The sequence below is a fragment of the Sus scrofa genome, chromosome X (genome assembly GCF_054392235.1).
Source record: "Sus scrofa isolate SSC_HxYL_T2T_F1_AM1 chromosome X, Sscrofa_HxYL_maternal_Yorkshire_Landrace_v2.0, whole genome shotgun sequence".
Lineage (NCBI taxonomy): Eukaryota > Metazoa > Chordata > Mammalia > Artiodactyla > Suidae > Sus > Sus scrofa.
Window position 1 is genome coordinate 100,426,052 of NC_139401.1, and position 16,821 is coordinate 100,442,872.

General features: G+C 47.2%; 1 protein-coding gene across 12 annotated transcripts in view; it reads left to right on the forward strand.

Annotated features, from left to right (window-relative positions):
* Positions 1–16,821, forward strand: part of TMEM164 (transmembrane protein 164) — a 214,739-nt gene that overhangs the window by 100,510 nt on the left and 97,408 nt on the right. For 9 of the 12 annotated variants that reach the window (XR_014835524.1, XM_085008168.1, XM_085008165.1 and 6 more), the window contains one exon: positions 2,491–2,557. Coding sequence is in view for 9 of the 12 variants with exons in the window: in XM_085008168.1 (XP_084864294.1) it covers positions 2,491–2,557 (67 nt within the window). In the remaining 3 variants the exon portion in view is untranslated. Of the gene's footprint in view, positions 1–2,490; positions 3,383–4,310; positions 4,378–16,821 lie in introns of those variants that run through there. The other 3 variants (XR_014835525.1, XR_014835526.1, XM_085008170.1) reach the window with 3 other exon arrangements.

The following is a 16,821-nucleotide window of genomic DNA, read 5'->3' on the forward strand; positions in this document are numbered from 1 at the left end:
GCTAGGGGTCAAATCAGAGCCACAGCTGCTGGCCACAGCCACAGCAACTTGGGATCTGAACTGCGTCTGTGACATATGCCACAGCTCATAGCAATGCTGGGTCCTTATCCCACTGAGCAAGGCCAGGGATCGAACCTGCAACTTCACGGTTCCTAGTCGGATTTATTTCCGCTCCCCTGGTTTATCTTCTTTATCTTTGGCCTTCCATGGGCCTTTGGGATCAGTTCCATCATTCTCAAGATTTAACTTTTAGAGCCCAAATACATACTTGGCCTTGTATAAATGCCAGCATTCTTTTAAGGTCAGTGGCAAAGCTTTACCTGAACTATCAGATTTTTCCCCTCCCAGGGTGAGTGTTTATGTTGTGGCTGTCACCTAGGAGGGTCCAGGGGAAGAGTTAGGTCACTTCACCCCAGGCCTGGATGACCCCTGCTTCAGGTATTGAGGCTAGAGCCAGAGTCAGTTTCTCCGAGCATAGGGTACCCCCCAGAAAGATCCTGTTGTAAAAACGTGGTAGCCTGGCCAAGCTGGAGAGGCAGGAGTGACATTGCATTGGTTGTTTCCTCCCTTTGAAGGACCAAGCTAAGCCCTGGCAAATGTTGCCTTGTTCTTTTTTTAAGGGCTGAACCTGCAGCATATGGAAGTTCTCAGGCTAGGAGTCAAATCGGAGCTCCTACTGCCAGCCACAGCCACAGCCACAGCCACACCAGATCCAAGCTGCATCTGCAACCTGCACCACAGCTCACGGCAACGCTGGATCCTTAACCCACTGAGCAGGGCCAGGGATTGAACCCGCCCTCATGGATACTAGTCTGGTTTCTTTCCACTGAGTCACAGTGGGAACTCTAGCCCTGTTAAACTCTAGGACCTCTGGCCTGGCCTGGCCTAGGAGCATTCTCCCAACAGCCATCTCCTGACAGCGTATTAAGCCAGAAGGTGGTAAGAGAGACCCCCGAAAGCAGAAGGAAGGAAAACGGAGCATCTCTAAGCTCTCCACCAGAGGTCATTTTTGCAATGGAAGAAGGGAGGTGGGCTGTGAAACAAGATAGTGCGAGGGACATAAGAGTTTGGGGTCTGGAGTCAGATCAACCTAGGTTTGCATTGTGGCTTTACTGTCCTATATGTGACGTGGACGAAGTCACTTCTCTGAACTTGGTTTCCTCATCCACAAAATGCAAAAAATAATTGCAAGATGGCTGTACAAATTCCGTGAGCATTTACATAAAGCAGTTCATTCGATGCTTGCCTGGAATATGTTAAGTGCACATCATCTCTTTGGTCATGGCCTTGGTAACACTGAACGGCAGTAGGAACTGGACTGGGAGAAACAAAAAGTGACCTGGGGGCTTCCGCGCTGTTCTCTTGGAGCGCCTTATAACATCTCTTAGTCTTCGGCACACTTGGTGGGCTCCTGGTGAAGAACTGACATTCCTCTAGGTCCTAGTCAGGGCCTAGGAGAGATCCGGGTATCACAAGGCTACTGTGTGAGTGTGTGTAAGAGAGAGCCCATGAGTGAACTTGAGGTCTAAAAGCCATGTTGACTCAGGGGTGGTTGTACATGACCCATCAAATCAGCTCTGATCCAGGAGGACCAGACTGTCATTCTGTGCTTGTACCTCAGTAGTCCTTTACGTCCCTTTGCCTGGGACGATGAAGGAAGCTGTTTCAATCCACACCCATAGCTCACACAAGCAGTTTGTTCCTGCCTTGGCTTGTTCTAGACTTAGAAAGGGTTCCTAGTGTGCGTTTTAACAAGTCTGCCTTTTGGGGAACAGTCTCACTCCCTGATGCTGGAGACCAGTGCTTTTCTTCTTTCTCTTCCCCCCCCTCCGCCTTTTCTTTTTTTTGTTTGGCCTTTAAGTCACCGAACCTGGTATGTAAAATGGATCAAAGAGAGCTTGGAAGGCTGCCACTTCTGCCCTCCCCACCTCCCGAAGCAGCCCCTGAAGGTATTTCTAAGAAAGCAAGGCAGTGCATTTGCAAAACATTGCACTTGGCTCCCTGGGTTGTACTGGCCCGCCTTTTTATGCCCAGGTCCACCGCTTGGGGAAAAGGATCAGAAATGGCTGTGTAAATAAGCGGCCTTGCTCTCAGAAGCAGGTGTCTGCTGTCATAACATGACACCTGGCTCTCCTGGTTCCCCTTTGTAATGCTGCCTGAGCTGCAGCCCTTGGAGCGGAGATTGCCACTGACCGAATGCTAGGGGAGCCCGGTGCTCATTCTGCAATGAAGTGTTGGAACCGCAGCATGTTCGCGAAGTGTCTGGGGGATTTTTTCAGTCCGTGCCGATGCTCCTCAGAACATTGCCATTGATGCAAAATGTGCTGCTCTTAATTTATGATGCATGTGTGCCAACGCCAGTACCATTTTACACAGAGAGCCGCTTGTTTACATGCTCTCCCATCTGGCATGGCCTAACCTGACACATTTTTGTCTGCCTCCACCTCAGAATCAGAGCATGACCTACACTTTCTCTTTTTTGCTCTCCAGGCTACAGATGCACATGTTGAATGGAGCTCTTCTGGCCCTGCTGTTTCCTGTGGTAAATACACGGCTGGTAAGTAGCTGCTTCTGAAAACGTACCAGCAACATACGGTATTTGCTTGCTCCTGTGTTATCCAGTGCTTGTCCTCATCCTCAGCCCATGGGGCCGTGTCAGTTTTTATTTTTCTAAAGTATAGTTGACTTACGATATTGTATTAGTTTCGGGTGCACAACGTAGTGATTCAGTATCTTTTATAGACTAAACCCCATGTAAAGTTTTCATAAAATAGAGGCTGCATTCTCAGTGCTGTACAATATGTCCTTATAGCTGATTTATTTTACATGGTAGTTGCTACCCCTTAATCCTCTACCCGTCCATGTGGGTTTTTCAGTATCTTACACATTTACTGTGGAGGTTTGAGGCAGTCCTGTCTGGATGCTGTGGAGCTCGACAGGGGTGAGCATATTGTCTGGAACTCTGGAGCTTTCATAAGGGTTTAGACCAGAACCTGAAGGGAGCAAAAACACCTGCAGATGCTCTTGGAAGGGTTAAGGAAAGGGGGCCCCACCCATTAGACAGAGCCTTCCAGGTACCCTAAGGGTTTCTCATGTGGACTCAGCCACACTGGTCCAGAATAATCTGCTGGGGAGCCTCAAAGCCTGACTGCTTAGCCAAGGGCCCCATTGGGCAAGATTTAGATTCCTCCAGACCCATAGGGCAGCTGGGCCCACACATCTCCCCAGTGGCTAGCAGGTAGAATGGCACTGTGGCAGGGGGCTGGGTGATGAACCAGCACAGAGAGAAGTAGGAGCTGCAGGGCTCCGGTGTCAGGGCCCTGTCCTCAGACTCCCATCCACTGGGCTGGCTGCAGGAGGGATGAGCAGGTCAGGCGAGAGAGCTCAGGGAAAGAAATCACCTGTAACAATTCTTCCTACTGCTCTCTGTTTTCTTTTTCTATTGTCTTCTTGTCTTTTCTAGGGCTGCACGCACGGCATATGGAGGTTCCCAGGCTAGGGGGTCCAGTTGGAGATGTTGCTACCCGGCCTACACCACAGCCACAGCAATGCGAGATATGAGCTGTGTCTGCGACCTACACCACAGCTCAGGGTAACTCCGGATCCTTAACCCACTGAGCGAGGCCAGGGTTCGAACCCGCACCCTCATGGTTCCTAGTCGGATTCATTAACCACTGAGCCACGATGGGAACTCTGGCTCTCTGTTTTCATGTCTTAAATTCGCCTCATGCATTCAGGTCTTCGTTTAAATCTCAAAGTGAGAGCGCTTCCTCTTTGGTTAGCATTTTATAGGTTACAAGGTCTTTTCAAATAACAGTTGCTTGAGGGCGAGTATCATGGCCTCTTGTTACAGAGGGAGAAACTGATGTTCAGGGCATCACAGAAATTCTAAGTGGCAGAGTTGGGAGCAGGGCCCAAGCCTCCAGATCCCACAACTGCAGCTACACTTCAGGCACTCCAAGGATTTGCTTGCTCCCTTTCCACAACTCTCATGTATACCCTTATGGTTGTTTGACTTATCTAGGTGCGTGTTATTTATCTAAAGCAGTGATTTGTGAACTGTCAGCATGGTCTAGGCTCACCCAGGACACTTTAAAAGCAAGTATGAACAGGTTGTTCCCGTTGTGGCTCAGTGGTAATGAACCCGACTGAATATCCACAAGGACAGAGGTTTGATCCCTCGCCTCACTCAGCGAGTTAAGGATCCGGCGTTGCCATGAGTTGTGATGTACATCGCAGAGGAGGCTTGGATCCCGTGTTGCTGTGGCTGTGGTGTAGGCCGGCAGCTACAGCTCCGATTGGACCCCTAGCCTGGGAACCTCCATATGCTGCAGGTGCAGTCCTAAAAACAACAACAACAACAAAAAAAAAAAGAAATTGAAAACAAGTGTGAACCAACAAACAAAAACCACACATGCCCTGACCCCATCCCTAGAGAGTCTGAGTTCTTCATCTGTGATGCAACTTGGGCATAGTGTTTTAAAAAGTACCTTCTTTTTATTTTTTGCTGTACCTGTGGCATGTGAATGATCCTGGGGTAGGATAGGGATTGAACCTGCACCACAGCAGTGACACAAGCTTCTGTAATGATAGTGCCAGATCCTTAACCTGGTGAGCCACAAGGGAACTCCCTAAAAGGCACCTTCTAATGTGGACCGCACAAAATCTCATTTTGCAACTGAATATCCATAATAGTCATCTGAAAAGTTAAAAACGGATGCTTGCCAGACCCCATCCACAGAAGGTCTGGTTGCGAGGATCTGGGGTGATGCCAGGAAATGAAGATCTGTAACAAGCCCCGAAGTGAGATCGACTGCTGGGGTCCTCAGACCACTCTTGGAGAATCAGCGTCCTAGGTGCTCATAATTCAGTTACACCAAGTGTGTAACTCAAAGTGTGGCTGAGGACTCGGACCCGCATCATGTGGGTGCAGCTTGTTAGAAATGTAGAATTTCAGCTCTTCTACAGACCTCCTGCCTCAGAATCTGCATTTTTATAGGATCCCCAGGTGACATATGGCCTTTCTTAAAGAGTCAAAAGCACTGCAGAGATAGACCCTTTAAGCTCCTGAAGTAGAGAATGCCGGGGTGGGAAGAGGGCAGGCACATAGAGGTGACATCAGTGGTCCCCTGTGAGCTGGGGGCCACAAGCCCAGGCTGCTGAAGGAGGTCCCTTTGCTCTTGCTCCTGCATCCTGCACATGCTGTGGCTTCCCTGACTTCACCTGATGAGCTGCAGAATTGCAACGCCCGCCTTGGTCCCAGAGCTATAGCGGATAGTACCTAACGCTGGTATAGGCCTAACAGATTGAAAATCTGTTCCTTCCTGGCTCTGGGATGTGGAGCAGTGCTGGAGCCAGTTACTCCCGGCCTCAGATGTAACCTCTTAGGCAGAGAAGCACATCCAGGGCTGCCTCATCCTATCTGTCTGGTCACCCTGTTCCTGTTTTCTCAGGAGATTGACAGGGCAGGCAAAGCAGGGAGGAACATGCTTGCTTTCTCCATTTTCTGCAGCTCTATCAGATTCCAGGATAGGGAGGCGACAGCAGAAAATGTCCCCCTGGGCTCCTGGAGTTGGTGATCTGAATTTGAGTCCTTGTAGCCCACAACCCTGGCCAGTCTCAGCCATCAGCTGAGGTGGATATGGTTCCTCTAAACAGGTCACCTTCATCTCTCTTCCTAGTGGGACCTTTCCCCCACAGGAAGCCAAATAGTCTTCTTCTTGTAGAGCCACTGAGCATAAGCAGAGACTGTGGGTCCCACTGTGCAAGCTTGATGATAATAAAGGCCCCCAAAGGCCCATTCACCTACCTGAAGTCCGTTGGGAAGCTGGCAGTGAAGTTTTCATTGACTCCATATCGCGTTACCCCAAAGCTGTGTATCTTCCCCAGGACCGTGATGTTTCCTTGGTGCTTTTAGCAACAGCAGTTGGCACTTCTAAGGTGCTTATCTACTCTGTGCCCAGTACTGTTCTAAGTGCTTTTACATGGACTGGTGTTTATTTCATCCTCACAATCAACTTATGAGGCAAGGTATTGTTATCCCCAAGGTCAAGGTGCCAGCAGAGCTGGTTGCCTTTGAAGCCTCTCTCCTTGGCTCGCAGATGGCCGCCATCTTGCTAGGTCTTCTCGTGGACTTTTCTCCATGTGAAGCATATCCTTTGTGTTCCTCTGTGGGTCCCAATTTCCTCTTCTTAAAAGGGTACCAGTCATATTGGATTAGGGCCCACCCTAATGGCCTCGTTCAAATTTCTCACCTCTTTAAAGGGATCATCACCAAATACAGTCACATGCCGAGGTACTAGGGATTAGGGCTTCAGCGTGAATTTGGGAGGGGGCGAAATTCAGACCCACACAGCGTTATTACTCTATGCAGAAAACAGTATTTCTCCCTCATTCCCCCTTTCTCTCTTCTTCCTTCTCCCTTCCTCCCTCCCTCTCTCCCTCCCTTCTTTAAAAAAAAAACAAAAACCTTTGATTGATTGATTGGCTGTGCCCATGGCATGCAGAAGTTCCCAGGCCCCTGCAGTGACATCAGATGCTTAACCCTCTTAGCCACCAGGGAACTCCTCCCCCCCCCCTTCTTCCCTTCTTCCCAAGTTCCCTCTCTAATGGCAGATTTGCTATCATGTTTGTTAGGACACCTAAAACTTTCCAAGTAAATGTCAAGCTATAGCCAACCAGCTTATCAGAAATGGCCCAAGCTACTCTCCTTAACATTGAACCTTCTTTGACGAGCTCTCTTAACTAGTGATTCCGATCACTTTAGTCCATCATCTTGGTGCTCTCTTTCTAAAATGAAGCTAATAAAAGCTCAGGGTGGCTGCTCCTTTTGCATCTGTCTTGACAGTTGCCTTTGTTCTGGTGTCTGGATATTTTAAATGGTTGGGACCCCCTGGCTACCCTGGCCCTTCAGGACTTTTTGCTTTGCAACCCTTTATTTGAGCTACCCTGGCCCTTCAGGACTTTTTGCTTTGCAACCCTTTATTTGAGCTCAGATTGACTTTAAGTAAGACATAGGAGGGTAGACGATGCTTTAAGCCCAATGATCCAATTAGGCAGGAAGTCAGCTTTTGACTTTGCTTTTGCCCTTCCTTCCTTCTTGGCTCTTGATCCTTTTAATCCTCCCCCTCTCACCCCATTAGCAATAATGAGGAAACAAGGAAAATAAGATGAACTAATTGGTGTGTATGCCAGTAACGTAGACATGCGTACACTCACATATATAAAGAAAGAGATTGAGGGAGTTGGAGGAAGCTGCCCCTGTCAGCTAAAGGATTTGGGCCATTGGTGAATTTCCACATGCCGTCGCACTCCACCCTGGGCTTTGCTGGCATGGGGCCTGCAGAACAGCTGGAGAATGCCCAGGTCCCTCCTGGTTCTCCATCTTAGAAGCTGATGCCTTAGAAGAAAGAATGCGATTCCAATGGCCCACATGACAAGTAAGTGCTCTTTGCCACCACGGTTGCAGACTAGGTCTCTTTCTGGCTTCAGGTGATGTGTCTTAAGGGTGAGTTCACTTTTGTTTCTTCAGGGAAGGCCGGGAAATGCATCATGGAAGTATTTATTTTTAGCTTGTCTGGTCTAATCTCATCTTCTCAAGGGGGAACTTAGAGGGATAAATGACTTGCCTAAGAAGCCAAGGTGGGTGCCCCTAGAACCCAGGTCTCCTGCCTCAGACTTCAGAGCCCTTTTCCAGTTGTCTGATTGAAACCAGGGTGAGTTTGAACCTGGTTTGAGTGGAGGTGCCACTAAGCTTCTCTCCATCTAAAAGTGCTGGGTCATAGGCTTCTTAGTAAGTTGAAGAGGACTACAGAGCCTCTTCCAGATGCACTGAGACCAGTTTGCATACAGTTTCAGGAGGGACACAGACCACCGCCTCCTGCCCCTTTTACCCACAAGCCCATCCGTGGATCCCATGTTAAGCCCAAGCTGTCAATAGTCCACAGTTTGAAGAATAGATGAGCTGCCTAGTTTGTGAGTTCCTTGTTATAGCTGGTGGCTCTTTGGCCTGATAGTGGTGCTGGGTTTCTTTCTATTTTCTTTCTTTCTTTCTTTTTTTGTCTTTTCTAGGGCCACACTCGTGGCATGTGGAGATTCCCAGGCTAGGGGTCTAATCGGAGCTGTAGCCGCTGGCCTACACCACAGCCACAGTAAGGCCAGATCCAAGCCGCATCTGTGACCTACACCACAGCTCACAGCAATGCTGGATCCTTACCCCACTGAGCAAGGCCAGGGATCAAACCTGAGACCTCATGGATCCTAGTCGGGTTCGTTACTGCTGAGCCACAACGGGAACCCCAGTGCTGGGTTTCTTATCTATGCTTGGGCCTTAGCAAAGAATATCATCCATTCCAGGCTAAAGCACCTTCTGCAACATGGTTGCTTATTTGCTTTTCAGATATAGCTCTTATCTTGAAAAGGTGGTGGTCTGGTCCTCAGAATGAGGCACTGGGCCCAAGCTGCATCCCAAGCCTGGTGCCTTTTGCCCTCAGATGCCCATGACAGTTGCTTATGAACGCAAAGTGTTCTGAGCAAGGGGTAGTGCAAACAGAGAAGAAACTGAAGACACTGCCAGCCCTCCTCCCAGACCACAGACTCAAGCCTGGCCTATATTTGTGTTTTCAACCATTTGTCTTCTGCTAGGATAAGAAGAAGAAGAATGATAATGATTCTTTTCATCAAGCTCCTTTCTTCCTCAAGCCTCAAAATCACAAGTATATTATTTTCTCATTATCAAAATTGCCCAGTATTGTGTATCCATGTTGATCTAGCACATTCATTCCCTTTACTACCTCTCTGCTTCTGCCCAGTTTTTTTTCCTCCGTTAGATGGTTCTCCTGAATGTTCCTAACTCCCAGACTGAGGGGGAGAGGTTAGGGATGACATTTTTCATTTCTGGACCTGCTACCCCTCATCCACCGTCATTACCTCAGTGTTCTTGGGCCGTCACTCTGCCGCCGGCACACCTTGTACCTGTGTGTGCTGCTGGGGAAACTTTGCTGTCACCAATGCTAACAGGTTTGAGAATCTCGCTCTTTGCTAATTGGCACATCGAAACGTGCTAATTGACCTAGAAAAGTTATTTCCGTGACTGGCAAACTGAGCTATTTAAGAACGTTATGGTTTGGGTTTTGGGCCTGAACTAGGGACAGAATGTCCCTTTGCTTTCTTGAGAGTACTTAAAATATAAAAAGCTTGTTTTCAAAAGACGCCTTTAGGAGTTCCTGCCATGGCGCAGTGGAAACGAATCCGACTAGGAACCATGAGGTTGCAGGTTCGATCCCTGGCCTCGCTCAATGGGTTAAGGATCTGGCGTTGCCGTGAGCTGTGGGGTAGGTTGCAGACACGGCTCAGATCCCACATTGCTGTGACTGTGGCGTAGGTTGGCAGCTGTTGCTCCAGTTGGACCCCTAGCCTGGGAACCTCCATATGCCGCAACTTCGGCCTTAAAAGGCAAAAAAAAAGACTCCTTCGTTTTCTGAAGAATCAATTTGGGCAAAATTGTGCCTCAACCTTCTCCAAAGCCCACTGGGTTTCTGAAAGATGTATGCAAAATGTACGAGGATGCGGAGGGTGTTGAAAAAGAGCCTAGGGTTCCTGGAGCAAGCCAGATTTTAGGGGCCTACCCTAGACTGTGTCTAATTTGTGCCCTTATTTTATCATTAATCTTTGAGAGTCTTACATCTTTCATGAATCCAGCACAGCCACACCAGTCAATCCAGATTTTTATTGAGCACTCTAGTGTTATGTTATATGCTGCAGAGGGTGCAAAAGCAACCAGAGTACGTCCCCTGCTCTCGAGGAACTTGCAGTTTAGTTTGAAAGATAAGGCATAAAGGCTTGAGAAGTTATGGCAGTGTTTGAGTCCAGATCATGAAAAAGGAAAATGGCGAGGCAATGTGGGCTTAATTGTTAAATCACAATTGTTCCGAGTTCTTAAAAAACCGGGAAGAGGATTAATATTAGCAGTTATTGAGCACCTACCCTGTGCCAGGTAATTTATGGATGTTTACCTCTGGGGAAGCCGAGGTTCAGAGAGGCTAAAATGACTTGCTCAGTTACATGATTTGTAAGCATAAAGCTACACCTGAGGACTTTGCACTTCCTTGCACTGCCTCCTGGAGACTCATTGGATGAAGTCTTCCAGGAAGGCTTGATGGAAGAATGAAGCCTGAATTGAGCCTTAAAGGTTGATGAGAATATGCATGCAAATTGCAGAGAAAGGAGGCAGTTCAGCCAAGGGAATGCCCTGGCCAGAGGCGTGGAGGTAGGAAACAGTCAAGTCCTGATTGAGCGTCTGAAGAGCGGGATGGAGAGGCATGAAGTCCATTTCTTCCAATCACTGGAAGAAATCCTGTGACACTCTCTTCTTCTGTCACGTCTTATAGCCCTTGTCGTGTTGAAATTTTCTGTGTCTTCTTAGCGTTTCCACCACTACAAAGAATTCCTTACCCGTAGATGAGGCTTTGTGACCAGAGAAGCTTTGACAAATATAAAGATCTCACCCTGGTGTAGTTGTTAGGACTATGGACTCAGGAAGCGGTGGTCCAGGTTCATACCCTGACTGTGCTGTGTGTTTGTGTGTGTAAAAGAGAGGGTGGAACTTGGCCAAGTTACTTAACCTGTATGGGCTTTAGTTCTCCCATCCATGGTATGGGAGAGGTTATAATAGTGCCTCTCTTCTAAAGCTCTTCTGAGGATTAAATCAGGTAATATGTATAAAGCATGTGCCATAACACCTAGCAAATAGGAAGCCTTCAGTCAGCGTTAGTCATTGATTATTAGTCTTCGATCATCACAGAAACCCTGTGAGGTGGGTATTGGTGTTACTGAACTGGGCGCATTTGCCTGATGCGCAGCAAGCACGTGCTGAGACGCTGAGGCGTGCAGCAGAGAAATGGTTATTCATAGGTGTTCCCTAGTGGCCTAGTGGTTAAGATTCGGTGCATTTATAGCTGTGACCCAGGTGCAGTCCTTGGTCTGGGGATTGCGATCCCCATCAAATTGAGGCACACTGGAGTTCCTGTCATGGTGCAGTGGTTAACGAATCCGACTAGGAACCATGAGGTTGAGGGTTCGATCCCTGCCCTTGCTCAGTGGGTTAACGATCCGGCATTGCCATGAGCTGTGGTGTAGGTTGCAGACGCCACTTGGATCCCGCGTTGCTGTGGCTCTGGTGTAGGCCGGCGGCTACAGCTCCGGTTGGACCCCTAGCCTGGGAACCTCCATGTGCCGCAGGAGAGGCCCCAGAAAAGGAAAAGACAAAAAAAAAAAAAAAGAAAAAAGAAAAAAATTTGAGGCACACTGTGGCCAAAAATAAAATCAGGAGTTCCCGTCGTGGCGCAACGGGAATGATCCCTCGCCTTGGCTTAGTGGGTTAAGAATCCGGCGTTGCCGTGAGCTGTGGTGTGGGTCGCAGATGTGGCTCGGATCTGGCATTGCTGTGGCTCTGGCGGAGGCCGGCAGCTGCAGCTCCGATTTGACCCCTAGCCTGGGAACCTCCATGTGCCAGGGATGCAGCCCTAAAAAGCAGTTTGAGCTGGGCAAGACTAGCTCCATGTTCCTGAAAAACAAGTCAAACCACCCTTACTCTGGGAGGTCTTGTCTGTAAGGGTTAGTTAAAGGAATCTTGTGATATTGTCTCTGAGCTACAAGAAGCTTAGAGGGTGTACATTTTGTAAGAACAAATCAAGGCGAAGTTGGTCAGTGAAGACAGATGACAGGCTATCATTTTTTAAGCAAGTTACGGTTTTAGGGATGTAGCTAATGATTGTCCTTGGTCTCATTAGTACCTCTGTTTTACAGATTAAGACTTAAAAAATTTAAATAACTTTCACAGGGACACACAGGAATTGACAGAACTGACCTGAGAACTTCCATCGTTCTATTACCAAAGCCCATGGGCATCATTCCTCCACTTTTCTAATTTTTTAGATTGATTTTCGAGAATTAAGCCAATTTAAGATTTTGTATAAATGTTATACAATACCCATTAGAGATTTGGACGCTTGATTATACTTTCAGGAATTTTTCTTTTAACAAAAATAATATATGCTCGGCGCCCTTCTGGCTCCACAGGTTAAGGATCCGGTGTTGTCACTGCAGCAGCTTGGGTCAGTGCTGTGGCTTGGATTCGGTCCCTGGCCCCGGAACTCTACATGCTGCAGATGTGGCCAAAAAAATCATGCTCATTGAAAAACCGTTAAGTCAGAATAGTATAAAGAGAAAGCTATTCTTTTAACCCCAGTGACTTTCAGTCCTAAGTTGTGTCTTTTAGTGTGTATAGGTTTCCATATTTTTCTTGTGCTCATAATTGTAGATAAAGATGTTCACATTTCTAGGGTTGTTGGTTGGTTTGAGTCTAGGTTTCCTGCGTAATTGGCACCGCACCATAGACATTATTCCAGTATGTTTCCCCTTAACCTAACAGTAGACTCTGTAATCTCTCCAGGAATGGATGTAGCTCATTCTTTTCTAATAGCTGCTCAGCATCCCATAGTTTGGTTGGACTGTATATTCAGCCTGTCCACCGGTTCCCAGCATTGCCATCATAACTAGTCTCTGTGGGCAAGGGCACCTGGCCCGTGGTGGGGATTCATGGATGATAGAGTAAATGAATCAGTGAACCTGAACCTCTGTGTTGCTCAGAGAAAATCCAGGATAACATCTTAGGTGTGAAGACAGGGGGATGACAGATGGTGTTTTCTCCAGGCGAATTAATTTTTTTGGCTGCACCCATGGTGCATGGAAGTTCCTAGGCAAGAGATTGAACTTGTGCCACAGCTGTAACCAGAGCCACAGCAGTGACAACACCAGGTCCTTAACCCTCTGAGCCCCCAGGGATCTCCTGAATTAATGTTAAGACCACTTAAAATAGTGATGCTTTCCTGGGAGTTGCCGTTGTGGCTCAGCGGGTTACAAACCTGACTAGTATCCATGAGTGTGTGGGTTTGATCCCTGGCCTCACTAAGTGGGTTAAGGATCCAGTGTTGCCCTGAGCTGTGGTGTAGGTCTCAGTTGCGGCTTGGATCTAGCATTGCTGTGGCTGTGACGTAGGCTGGCAGCTGCAGCTCCGATTCGATTGACCCCTAGCCTGGGATCCTCCATATGCCACAGGTGCGGCCCTAAAAAAAAAAAATGTCGTGCTTTCCTGATTACACAAAAGACATATTTACTGATGAAAATTTGTGAAATACAGAAGATTAGAAATAATACAATGACCACCAATTAATGCAAGTGGTTATTTTTTGTCATAGTAAAAAAACGCCACAAAGCATGAGGCTTTTTGTGCATCTGTCTTTACAACCGTGTAATGTTTTCTTTACAAAAGTAATATATTCGTAATGGAAAAAAAAGAGAAAATACAGAAAAACACCAAAATGAGAGAGAAATCATTGAGCAGTGGTTTGCAGCGTATTCTCAAAGTCTTTGCCTTTGCATGGGTGTTAAGTGTTCACATAGTGTAGTGGCTAAGTTGCTGACCCTGGAGCCAACCTGTTCTTGCTTTTGTGGCTGGCTTTTCTCTTTGTTTTCATGTGATCTTGGGTAGGTTACCTACCTTCTGTGACTTCATTTTCTTATCTGTAAATTGGTGCTTGAATGAATGGACATAGGTGGGGCACTTAGCCCAGTGCCTGGCACATAGTAAGGGTTAAGCGCCAGCTGCTGTTGTTGTTACTACTGTTCCTGACATCATCCTAGAAATCAAGGCGCATTCCGATTGACACCTGCCTTTTGATGGTAGCCGTCCGCGCCTTGGCCCCAGCTCCCTGTGGTTGGGTGATGGTGAAACGTAGGGGGCTTTGTTTCTGAATTAGCCTTGCCGAGAGAGATTAAAATTCCCTGGCAGGATTTCTTTTCCACATGGACTAACAGTGCCTTTGTTTTTTTGCATTTGATTCCTGGACAGTCTGTTTGATTAGGGAGCTGGCCAGCCCTCTCTCCTCCCTCCTGACAGGTGAATTAGGCCCGCTCTGGGGTTTTTCGTCCCATTTGAATAAAACCGGACCTTTGGGCCTGTCTGTGACGCCCAAGGCGCCCAACCTATGGGGAGAGAGGCTGCTGTGAATGACATTGGCAGGCAGTAGGTTTTTGCCTCCAGGGCCTAATGGGTCTTTCTTTACCTTGGTTCTGTTTTCCTAAAAGAAGAGAAGGTACAGCCTCTGGCTTCTCCTTGAGCCTTGCACCACTACCCCAAGCAATGTTTCTCTCTCTCTCGTCTGTGGACCAGTGTTTCTCCACCCTGGCTGCAGGACTAGAAGCACTAGAGCCAGTTTCAAAACGTGATCATTTCTAAAAAGCACTGCAGGCAGTTCCAGTGTACAGCTGGTACAGTGCTGCTCTGTGCCCTGCCCCGGGCCCATGGTTCCTCGCACTGGGACTTGGGCTGACCAAGTTCACCTCATCAAGGATCAGCTTCCTCATGTGGCACATGGGATTAGTGACACCTGTTCTCTCTACTGCACAGCTAGGTTATTGAAGAAAAATTGCAGGTAATAAAAGATCACCAAAAAGAGTTAGCAGAGAGCTTTGAACATTTATTTATTTATTTATTGTCTTCTTTGTCTTTTTAGGGCTGCTCCTGCGGCACATGGAGGTTCCCAGGCAAGGGGTCCAATTGGAGCTACAGCTGCCGGCCTACGCCACAGCCACAGCAAGCCGCGTCTGTGACGTACACCACAGCTGACGGCAACACCGGATCCTTAACCCATTGAGCAAGGCCAGGGATCGAACCCACAACCTCATGGCTCCTAGTCGGATTCATTAACCACTGAGCCACAACGGCAACTCCAGCTTTGAACATTTAAAAGCATTCCGCAAATGAGGCCTTGCTTTGTTCTCTCTCCCTTTAGTCATTTGTTTGGGAGGGGGGTTTAATTGGATAGAATTTCCGCATTACAAATTTATCTTATTTTATTTTTTGGCAGCGCCTGCCGCATGTGGAGGTTCCTGGGCCAGGGACTGAACCTGTGCTACAGCAGTGACCTGAGCTGCTGTAGTGACAATATCAGATCCTTAACTTCCTGTGCCATAAGACAGCAGTGTTTTAAATTCAGTGTTTAGTGTACTACAGAGTTGTGCAACCATTACCACGATTTACCTTTAGAATATTTTCATCATTCTCCCCACAAGCATTGTATCAGTGGTGTGTCTGTACTCTCCCCTCCCTAGACCCTGGCAACCACTAATCTCCTTTCTGTTCTATGGATTTGCCTCTTTAGACATCTTGCGTAAATGGAATCACATAATACGTGGCCGTTTTCCGACTGACTTTTTTCATGTAGCATGAAGTTTTCAAGTTCATCCCTGTTGCTATATGTATCAGTACTCCATTCCATTTTCTGGCTGAATAATATTCCTTTGTACAATATACCACATTTTGTTTATCCATTCATCTATTGATGGAGATTTGGGTTGTTTCCACCCTTTGGCTATAGTGCATAGTGCTGCTATGAATATTTGTATAAAGGTATCTGACTGTCTGCTCTTGGCTACATACCTGCAAGTGGAATTGCTGGGGCATATGGCAACTCCATGTCTAACCTTTTGAGCAATTGCCAGATGACTTTCCATGGTGGCTTTACTGTTTTTTTTTTTTTTTTTTTTTTTTTGGTCTTTTTGCTATTTCGTGGGCCGCTCTCGCGGCATATGGAGGTTCCCAGGCTAGGGGTCGAATCGGAGCTATAGCTGCCAGCCTATGCCAGAGCCACAGCAACGGAGGATCTGAGCCGAGTCTGCGACCTACACCACAGCTCACGGCAACGCCGGATCGTTAACCCACTGAGCAAGGGCAGGGATCGAACCCGCAACCTCATGGTTCCTAGTCGGATTCGTTAACCACTGCGCCACGACGGGAACTCCCGCTTTACTGGTTTTTATTGCCACTGGCAAGGTATGAGGGTTCCAGTTTTTCTGCATCCTTGCCAGTACTTTTTATTACCTGATTTTTAACATTATAACCATCTTAGAAGGTGTGAAGTGATACCTCCCTGTGGTTTTGGTTTATATTTTCCTCGTGACTAATGATGTTGAACACCTTTTTATGTTCTTATTGCCCATTTTTATGTCTTCTTAGGGGAAATGTCTTTTCAAGTCCTTTCCCATTTTTAAATTGGGTCATTTGTTTTTTATTGTTAAATGGTGTTAGTTCTTATGTGTTGGGATATTGGACCCTTATTTGGTATATGATTTGAAATATTTTCTCCCATTCTGTGGATTGCCTGCATTTTGTTGATAGTTTCCTTTAAAGCACAAAATCTTTAAACATTGACGAAGTTTAATCTCTCTAGTTTGTCTTTGGCTGCTTGTGCTTTTGGTGTTATATCTAAGAAACTATTGCCTAACCCAAGGTCATGAAAATTTATGACTATCTTCTAAGCGTTTCATGGTGTTAGCTCTCACACTAGCTCTATGATCCATTTTGAGTTAATTTTTTTTTTTTTTTTTTTTTTTTTTTTGCTTTTTAGGGCTGCATCTGTGGCATATGGAGGTTTCTAGGCTAGGGGTCGAATCAGAGCTACAGGTGCCGGCCTACACCACAGCCACAGCAACGTTAGATCCGAGCCGAGTCTGTGACGTACGCCGCAGTTGTGGCAACACCAGATCCTTAACCCACTGAGTGAGGCCAGGGATCGAACTCTCAACCTCATGGTTCCTAGTCAGATTTGTTGCCGCTGCGCCACGATGGCAACTCCCATTTTGAGTTAATTTTTATATATAGTGTGAACAAGGGATCCAAATTCATTCTTTTGCATGTAGATATCCAGTTGTCCCAGCACCATTTGTTGAAAAACTCTTCTCTGTTGCAATGTCTTGGCCCCA